The 11083-nt window shown below is 35.6% G+C and overlaps 1 protein-coding gene across 1 annotated transcript in view; it reads right to left on the reverse strand.

Annotated features, from left to right (window-relative positions):
* Positions 1-3868: 3868 nt before the first annotated feature.
* LOC149792159 (dual oxidase maturation factor 1-like) overlaps positions 3869-11083 on the reverse strand; it is a 35371-nt gene continuing 28156 nt past the window's right edge. The window contains exon 8 of the mRNA XM_089969355.1: positions 3869-4338. Coding sequence (XP_089825481.1) covers positions 4168-4338 — 171 coding nt within the window. The 3' untranslated portion in view covers positions 3869-4167. The remainder of the gene's footprint in view (positions 4339-11083) is intronic.

The raw sequence follows: 11083 nt of genomic DNA on the forward strand, positions 1-11083 counted from the left end.
AAAAATGCTCAAAAGGTGTCCCCTCTAGCTGTATAGGGATTATCACAGTGACGTCATTGGGCACGGTCACATGTACCGTTTCCTGATCTGGTTGGCAGGAAGACCATAGACTTACTCAATATTTGATGACTAAATGCGACGTTGTCAAAATAGTTATATTTCTCCTTTTCTAGGTATCATTCAGTCTGACTCGGATTGCGTACACGGATTAAGGTTGATACAAATGATTCTAAAACTGACGATAATGTTTATTTGGATTTGTTTATGTTCCTCCGTCAGATTCAAGGTTTTATATAATAAACATGAACTGAATACGTTTGATTTCTCAATTACTATCATGGCTGCTTAGAATACACATGCTTTAATGGGGGACTTTGATGCCAGAACTCAAACCATCTGTGATATTTTTAAGAAAACATTATTTTTTTTTATGATACCATGATAATTCTCGACATTAATACACTGCATATGAAATGAGTAACATTGGATAAAGTTAATACCTTTGTGAAAATACTGATAAGGATATGTAGAAAAAAATATACGAGTGCTGGTTTTACATCTTTCCGAGAAGAAGAAAAAACTTATATTCCTTCTAGCGAAATTCATGTTATATACATTTAATTTATATCGTGTGCTTGACCTTTATCCATGATTGAAGGTTGAGTAATTATGACCAACCTGCTTTTTTTCTTCTTCAAAGATGTTTACTGACTTCAACACCTAAGCTCATTTATAAACTATAATTTTTGGAATCAAACTATGACCTACATTCTAGGCACTTTATTGTGTCTTAGCTCAAGTTAAATTAGTATATAAAGATGTGCAAACGAAATTATTCATTCCTCTTTTAAGATCAATGTATAGAATTTTTTTAATATTGTGTCACGACACAATTTGAGAGGAATCATTTCTTTTTAATGTCTTTATTGAAATTACAAAGTGCTCATTCACTGTTTGGACTACAAGATTATTTTGGGATTATTCTGAGTTCATTCAAAGGGATTCTGGATTATATCATTGTCATATATCATGACTGTTGGTGCATCAGCCTATTCAATACTATTAGCATATAAGTGCATTCAATATTGCAATTCATTTGGAACTCTATACTTTTGGAATTGTGATAGAACATGTATGATCATTTAGGACTTAATTCACAATGCTCTAAGTTCATCAACGATTTCCTTCTTGTAACTTAGAGAAATACATTTAGTTGTTAATTTTAATAAACATGTTGGTTTCGCTTCTTTTTTTAACTTAGTGTAAGATCATAAAGTCGTAACAGAAATTGATGACTTGTCAGAGATATGAATTTTATATGAAAATATGTCACTAAGTTTGGCCTTTCAAAAGGATTCAGTCACATTAAATTCAGAGCACAAAACATTTCGGCATGTGCAACTTCAGATGGAATTTATCAGTATAATGCGATGTCATTTGGTATGAATAATTCTTAGTCAACATCCACCGTTTAATGAACATGATAACATCTGGTCTAAATAATTGTGACGCCACCAATCGTTTAATCCATTATATATCACTATACCCAGAAATATCATCCGGCAACCATTCGGAAAGCTTTTGATCCACTCGCTGATTCCGTGCTTGTGCGACTTTTTAGTACTTATTGCGGGACAAGCTCAAATTGATCTTGTAGAAGTTAAGGTCAAGGCTGTCTAACATTTCTCAGCATCCGTTAGTACAAAGCAAATGAGATTTTTCAGTGTGGCTGAATATTTTTCGGAAATTTGGTTCCAAAATATTCCATACTTGCTGAATCTCTGACAAATTTGCTGAGTAAGAAATCCAAGTTTCTTTAGTGGGACGCATGTCAGGAATCTTCCACAAATTGAAAGCCAAACTTAAAAGTGTACGTCTAAGTTCTTTCAGAGCCAGATTTTAGGTACTTATTTAAAATGTCTATAGATGCAAGTTATTGGTAGAGTAGAAATATGACGAGGGTTATCTAGTGTGCTGAGTTTCTAAAAAAAAATCCCACAACAAACGACAGGCAAACTAAATAAGCACAAGCTAAATTAATCCACAATCGAGACTAAATGTTTGGTTTTGATATTGGAATTGCAAAATTGTGAAGTGTTTAATAGTTCTGCACCTTCTCTTACTGCTGCATTCAGTAATAACTCACTTATTTTAATAAACTAAATGAAAATGACAAATCAAATATGTCTGAGGAAGAGTTTGATTCTGCAATAATACAACGCTGACACTGACAAAGCAGGGGATAAGATAAAATGGATGCAGATGCCTTCTCAGGATTTTTGAAGTACTATAGTTGGTCTAGTTTGTGTGTTTTGTATAATTACACCGATTACCGTTCAAAAGACAGTTTCCTATGTAAATATAATATCATATGTTTGTTTAACAAAGATGTTAAAGAAAACTGTAAGGTACAAGTCTTTCTTTTCCTGTATGTATGTATGTATGTATGTATGTTATTTGAATGTAACTGGCCTGCTCTTTATAACCCTTCACAATAACTGACTGTTATATCCCAAAATTAATCCAGTGTAGGTTATATAATTGATATTTGGATGTAACTTTTACACGAGTGAGGTATAAATCTTGGCATACTTGTATATCATAATTTGAAGTTATGTGCTGTGTGCCTCACTGGAGCAAAAGGGGTCATCAATGTCAAGGTTCCGCCTGAATAATTTAAGTCTAACATATCATTCCTTCGGGACCGTCTATGCTTTGTTGACGTCCATTTATATATTTGCGCACAAACGCATGTACCATCAGTGTGATTATAGTCTTTTCGAAAACGGCCACACTATTACTTGTGAAAGCAGAATTATGCGCAAATGCATTTCTTTTATTAAAATCACTATAGGACAGCTAATGTATTTTATTTGTATTAATTCTCTCACAGCATGTTTGAGTTTAAGAAAAAACTTTAAACATGTAATGATGAATACAGTCATTCGTTTCCCTAAAGACTTTTGGTGAATACTATGTTCTTTCTTGAAAGAACGAAAACACAAGAAACATCTCGCATCAAAAATAGAATAAACAAAAACTATTCCATATCTTTTGGACCAAAACTAAAACTAATCATATATTCTTTATTTTATCCCTAATTCAAAGCAAACGAAACACAACAAACAAAACTAATACAAGAAACTAAAATAAATAATAAAGACAAAGAAGGAATCTGCGCAATGTGTAGAATAGATAACAAATGATCACTAAATTTTGAACATGCTTTCAACACAAAAAGAAACAAAACACACATTTCGTATATTTTCAACCAAAAACAGTACCAATGACATGCATTCCTTTTTACCCATAAATCTAAGTAAGCAAAACAAACAAGCAAACAAAAACAGAAGACAAAGAAGCAATGGAAAATATGTAGAATAAATAACGATATCTAATGGTTGTCTAAACCTTTTCATGAATGTTATAATGATGTATGTTCACACCCAAGGAAGGCAAACGTTCATGTTAACAATATACTTCAATAAATATGCTTTGAACAACGATGAAATTCTAAACAATATGGATACTGAATGGAAAGAAGGGGTCATTCTCCCGAGCAGGAAAACATGAAAGACTATGATAGCTCTTATTACAAGTCATGGAGTCACATGGCGTCTGTAGCCAAATTCCCGTATTACGTTTTTTTATATTCCGTCTGGACGGAAATGTATGCTTAATTGCATATATTATGGTATAGTTCATGTAACTGTGCAATCATTATAATGTCCCATGGGTCAAATACGCTTAAAACAAATTTTCAAAACGGCAAAATATATTTTTGAAGGATTTCATTAGAATTCTTTTTATTTTGTTGCAATTGCCTTGTATAATCATATTCATTATAACGTTCTTTCGACTGCTTCTGTATCACTTCCATCACTAATTTAACAGTTGTTTATAAATGTTTCAAAATATGTGTCCTCTGTACCATTGTTTACTTGAATATTATTTCAGCCTGGGCAATGACAGGTATAATGTCTCCATTTGTTATGTCGACAAATTTATCGGCGGCAGAAGATCAGCATGTACTCATATCGTTGACGTTTATTGCAGTATCTACACAAATGTCATTCAGTATGTTCGGTAAGGACCTCGTTTGTTTTTCATTGGATGGGGCATCTCATTGTCCAACGTCATTGGTTGAATTTACAGATAGCTTGCCCTTTACAATTCTGGGAAACGCTGACCGAGATTATATGCGCCATCACTTCCGTTTATGGTCGAAAGATCGCTATCCGAACCTCCGAAAATAGGGCTTTTCTTTTGGTTTAGACTGGCATCGAACCCATATTTCAGATACCGGTTTAGTGTCGTTGTATGGTGTTTCTCGTTATTCTGGAATAATAACAAATATAAAGTCGAATTAACGCCAAATAATTGTTTAAGAAAGAGAAGAGTATTTAGAAAAATTGCTGGAAGAGGAATGCTCGCAAATTATGATATGCATAGATTATTGCAACTATGAGATGGTATTAGTAGGGTATTAGAAGGTTAGACGTTTTGCTGTCGCAGATTATTTTTTGTCTTTTTTTTTTGTCGTTTTCTTTTTTGTTTTGTTTATTTAGGCCACAGTCAGTATCACCTGATTTTTGCGAATTTCGCGGACACACGTGATTGCATGAGCACACACACGGGTTATAAAAAAATAACTTCTAGTCAACAATGAATATACCAAAGAAGACATAGTAGTTGACATGGGTGATTTCTGCTAAGTATAAGAAATGAGCGGATAGCTTGTGCGGTAAAGTCAGTAACCGTCAAGAACCTCTGTTATGGTACTGCTCAATAAAGTATTAAATCAGGATTATATTACTCATTTGCAACGATACCACACCAAGATTCAGAAATAATATTATTGATGGCCACTACAGTGTGGCAGAGAAATATTTTTTGTACCAACTGTCACAGAATATTTTGATATTAAATAAATATCTTAGTATATAATGGCGAAATTTACACAGGTAAATGCGAATAGTATTTAAAAGAATTTATGGACATACTTAGTCGTGGTATTATATAACCGTATGATTGGAGAATACAAAAAAAGTTACAACAAAGAATAAATCATTGTTTCGTTTGAATCCATGATACCGATTTATCAAAGAGGCCGAAATGATGTATACATTTTAGGAACACATATTCTAAACATTTGTGACAAATTAATTAACGTAGGAATCATCTTAGAACAGCAAATAATGGAACTTGGTAAAACGTTTGAGGAAGAAAAGAAAGGTCATTGTTTGATATTGTGCAAGAAATGGTTAAGGCGCTAATGTGGAGTACAGCTAATGATGATGACGACGATGACATAGAAACGCCATGTGAATGTAGCCTGAGTACAGAAAATCAGCTAGGATACATAAATGAGAGAAAATGCTTTTGGAATAGAAAAAAAAAACAACATTTGTGAATAGTTATGAAGAGTATAATGAAATAAATAAACGAATGTCACTTTTGTGTGAATTATTTTTTAAAAAAAGATTTCCGCGCAAAGAAGCAGAAACTACGGAGATATTATATCATAAATGAAGATCCATTAAACATTTACGCGTTAGTTTACCATTTCTTGGTAAACGATCAAGTAACCAGAATGGAGTTATTTAGCCAAATACTGAGCAAAGAACATTATATATAAACATCAAAAATATTTCGCGTAGATGTTTCATCGATGGTGAATGACGACCAAGTTGTGATAGGATACGATTCCTCGTATCAACAATCTGTTTTTAAACGCATCAAGTCTTTTACGGCAAATGACCGTACAATCGCATACTACCTACTGCAAGCAGTTTTAAGACCCTTTATATTCTGTCTAACGCATACGCCAGAAGCACCATCAATCGAAAACGTGTATGATGAAAAATTACGGATGAATTTTACGAGAGAGTTTTGATTCAAGACGTTCAATGGCATTAAGACGTAATTTGCGCTAAGGCGTGTGCATGGGAAAATATGACCTATGTGGCAAGGCTTGTTATTACGAACCCTGTAAATCACATTTGCTGGTGTTACATGTTGACACATATGCTAGACTACGTAATAAATGAGGTGTAGGAGTCAAATCATGAAATCAACTATGCCGACTATGTGGATCTATTCCCTAGAATTATTGTGCACTCCATCAATAAATTGGTTACAACACATTTGGAAGCTTTTGTTGCAAAGGTGTCTGACCGTGTTAACACCGTCGAGAAAAACCCGTCTAACATCGGAAATCTTGAGGAAATAATTAACATTTCTAATCTTGATGAACATTATCAATGGAACTTTCAGTTACAGAGCGATTTTCATATCTATATGTATCTAAAAATGCCAACCGTGCATCAGATGAAACATTCGCGCAACAGCATGGAATATAGATACAAAATATTATGCTAAAATCCGACATGCTTGAATTATTGGATTTTTCAAATGAACCTCCCCAATTGTGCATCAGTGTCGCCCTGATCAATTACAACCGCCTGCATATGCAACGGTACAACAATTGAAAATATTTGCACGTGAGCGCAATATAAGAATACCAAAAGGTGCAAGAAAATATAAAAAAATGCATTATTAGATACATTTGAGCATAAAAAGCGCCTTTGTATTGCATCACTTGTTGCTGAGTATGTTCGCCAACAAAGACGGCGTCGTCATATTGCACATAAGACAAGCATGACCTGGTAACTAGACAAGGCGTGTATCCCAATCAATTCTGATACTCAAATGTCATCTATCGAAGCGTTGTTTCTTTCTGTATTGTCGCCTGAAGATATTTCTGGCAACGACTACGCCACGTAAATAAAGTTTGTTCAGCATTTGATTGCAAAAAATATGGATGACTGTCACGACATGTATTTGCGCACCGATGTGCTTCTGATTGCTGATGTGATTAAGGCATATTGAGACATTACTATGCGACTGTCCCGCGCATTATTTTCTCTCACCAGGAATGGCTTGGGATGCACGGCTGTAAAAAGGCAAACTTAAGCTGGAATTGCTTACTGATATCAATATGCAGCTGTTTATCAAGTGTTCACTTCATGGTGTAATATCAATGTCAAGTCAAACAACCCAAATATAGACGGGTATGATTCCTCTGTCCCAAACAGTTACATCGTGTACCTTTACACCTAAAACCTCTATGATTTGGCAATGATACAATCGTTACCTTTTAGAGGGTTTTTGAGGATTGATTCCTACATATTGACATACAAAATCAGGTACACGATTACAACAGCAATAGTGACCAGGGATACGTCTTTGAAGTTGATTTAGAATACCCCGAAGAAATTCACCATGCTCATAGCGATTTTCCGCTGGCGCCAGGAGCGTTGTCAGTACCTCGTGAGTGGTAGTCACCTTATCATCAGTGTACAATTACAAACGAAGCCCGATGCAGATTTAATGAATCAACCGTGCATGTTTGAAATATAAGGATGAAAAAATAATTATGTGGTGCACATACGAAATCTGCAGTTGTAATTGCGATAGAGAATGGGTATAAGTAATGTCAATGGAGTACTTAGATTTCGCCAACAAGCTTGTAATGGCCCTACACAGACAAATGAATGCAGATCAAAGAACAAAGGCCACCAGCGACTTTGAAAATATTCTTTGAGCTCATAAACCATTCTGTATTTGGCAAAACAATGGAAACTTTTCAAAAACGAATTCCAGTCGACCTTGTTGTGATAGTGAACAAGAAAAGCTTCGAAGGCTCATTTCCAACTAAGCATCTTTGTTGAAGGACATTTGTGCTGTTTATAGTAAAAGCAGAAGCGCTCAAGTCGACTTAACTTATGCTGGTTCATCAGTACATGACTTGTCAAAGCTGCTCATGTACGGTGGATTTGCAAGATCAAACTGTGTTAAGATGCTTTATACCGACAATGAATCACTGTCGATGCATATAACTACCGATGAGGTTTATTCATATCGCAACAACAGCACTCGCTAGAGAAATTTGACAACAGCGATAATCCGAAGGAACACCCATTGTTTAGTAGCGCCAATATAAAGGTTGCTGGTTTCTTGGTGATTTTATTATTTAGTGCATGTATAACTGACAGAAGTTGCGTTACCCATTCGTGTTATCCGCTCTGCCTTCCGTGATTGCATTAATATTTATTGTGCGTTTTGATGTGCAAATAATCGTTCGCCAGGTGTGCGATTAAGTCGGTCCATAATGTGTTTGATCCTCCATGAACTTGTCAATCACGTACACGATCATTTGGAAGAAATAAGACAAGAGCCTGATGAACCACTGGCGATATAATGCCGACTGCTGTTGGTAAAATTATTAATGAGGCCGCTCAACAACTGATCGATTAGGATACAACTCAACAACGAAAAGCATAGTCCGCTACTGCAAATATAGTAACGGGAATTGGTGTTGGAAGACAAAGCGATTTAATTATGACAAAGTCGATAATGTATAAATAGTTTCTCCATGGTCCAAATGAAAGATGCATCATATCCCGCATTTAATAGTTGTGCCCCTCTGTTTATAGATTTAGGTAAAAGAGATTTTCAGTATTATTCATACCCTGCTAGAGACATTAATAAAAATAAAATAAAAGAGGTGCAAGACACACCGATTTTTTTCCTCAGTAAAGGCCTTCTTGGAATTAAAAGAAAACTTGTACAAAATGTTCATGCTAACTGAGGTGTTGATGACCAAGTTGAATGTTTCAACAATGATAAGGTGTTATCCAATAGCATACGTTATATGGTCGAAGGAAAGGAAATGTCAATTTCGACAACGACGAACAGCTGGTCCATCAATAATTTTTATCAAAGAGTCATCTAATAATGCGGCTCATAAACGGTGCAAATTTCGTCAAATTTTACAGGATTCTTTTGAGGAACCACGACCTGCCGGTATGGATGCCAGACCTTATGCCCCTGGTGCCCATCTGATCTCTTGTATCAATGCTATTTACATCCTTGGATTTACACAGCGTCGCTCGCAACTCATAAGGGACTCATTCCGGTTTTCAATGCAATGCCTCCGTTAAATATTTAGGATTTATAGAGATCTTGGCCAGGTTATCTTTGGAATTAAACATAGTTACATTAATTCGGAAGAATAACGCTAACGATGTAGTTTGGTGTACATTAAGTACTCCTGCTACGTTATGATGTCAATATTAACAATGTAGATGCCTGTACTAATCACTTCACGGATTACCCATCAAGTTCGTTATCTTTTATGCAATCAGGAATAGCTTCATTCCTCTCCTTTATCGCGTGTACCACAGATGCGCACTCACCAAGGAATATCCAGGGACAGCTTACATGCCAAGTAAGTATTCAACATGATCTCGCTGTTCCAAAACATGTATTCGTAGCGCTTCAAGATGTAAATCAACATAATGACCAAACTAATAGCATGATAATATTTGACCACTTTGGAGCGATTTAAGTTTTTCTGCGGTTAAACTTTCAGGAACCCCCTGAAGAAATTTTACCTATTTATACAGATAACCAGATAGCAAGCACACATCACAATTCGTGGTCGCATATTGACCGACATTGAAACATATACACTGGTTTACAAATCTCACAACAATATTTTCGTAAATTAAACCCAATTTATTATTTTACATTAGAAAAGATGGAAATATTCAAGAAAACTGCTGTCGACATCTATTTCTATGCACCCGTCGGTGCGCCTCCTGCTGGCGGATACCGATGTTATGCAATGATTTCTTCTGACAAGACTTCGTTGTTGGACGGCGCTGGTGGTTGAATGAGGGGCCTTGATGCGCCTGTTGAAATGTTGTTAGTTTCTGAAATTGAACCTGTTTTTTTCTTTAAATATTAATGTCATATCACAAGTGAAGGTGTACCTTAGTGAAAACCAGTTTGGAAAGGAAACAGCAAAAACTAACATGTGTGGGGTCACATCAAAACTTTCTCTAATAAAATTAGAATTGTCCCAAAGTGGTTACCCAAACTAAATACAATTAATGCGGCCGAACGAAATAATACCTCGGTGATCATACATTTATCTAACTCAAAGGTGATGCAATTGCATGAGACCGGTTAAATATTTCCATTTCTTGCAGTGATTACAGCGTTAGGGACTCCAGCGGTGTTTGCAAAAACATGCTGATATTGTCTGCCAGAGGATAATCAGAAATGGATTTAAAAGTTCATTGCGGTCACATACGAATAAAAAACAAACTGAAAAGGTCTTCGATTACCAGAAATAAGTCAATAAATACGATCAGGAGAAGGCCTTTAATTACGCAGAATGCCACGCGTCTATTAACCAAATGATTTACTTGATTCAGTCAAGAATGTTCGTGGTGCCCTTATGCGCGATGCACTTGCATGGATGTTGCCACACCCATGAAAACGACATTGTTAACCTTAATTTAACAAAAGAACATGGCGCTCACCGGGTTGCATATGTGGTGACACCATATTTATTATTGAACTTCGACTCGTATGGACTCGAAGTTGTTTATTATTTAATCTGACGCCGATATAATCGTCTATCATTATTTTATTCGACTATGCCAATACAAACTCGGTTGGACGGCCACATAATGTTGTCATCTCGAAGATGAAGCGTTGCGTGCACTTACTTGAGTGTTCACCTGCACCGCAAACACGTATTGATTTTACATTAAACCACGTTTGATATTATATAACATATTAGCCTTATAATGTGGCCTACTTATTTTCGCTTCTCTTTACACTTGTTTCGATAAACTTAAAAGTCACATTTGAAAGGGCTCGAGTCCGAATCATATTTGTTAATGTTGACCGGGATTAAGGTGAGTGGGGTCAAATGACGATGTTGATAAATGATGAACTGTATCTTGTTTTCATTTTGGTAACATTAATTCAAATTTGCACAGAGGAAAAAGAATGAGTTTTTGGGTAGATATCTTGCAAACATTAGTCGCCTACCAAATAAAGCGTTGCATTTCGTTTTGGGCTGGTTGCTGGCAATTTGGTCCCAATTATGTTTTTTACTTTTATAGAGATGAAAGTTATAATTGAGAGATGAATGCTGTACTTTGATTGGTGAATCGTAATAAAAATGGCGCGCGCTCAATACCGTCCAAGACCAGACCGAAAA

This window comes from Sinohyriopsis cumingii, chromosome 9 (assembly GCF_028554795.1).
Source record: "Sinohyriopsis cumingii isolate HCF-2022 chromosome 9, ASM2855479v2, whole genome shotgun sequence".
NCBI classification, from domain to species: Eukaryota; Metazoa; Mollusca; class Bivalvia; order Unionida; family Unionidae; genus Sinohyriopsis; species Sinohyriopsis cumingii.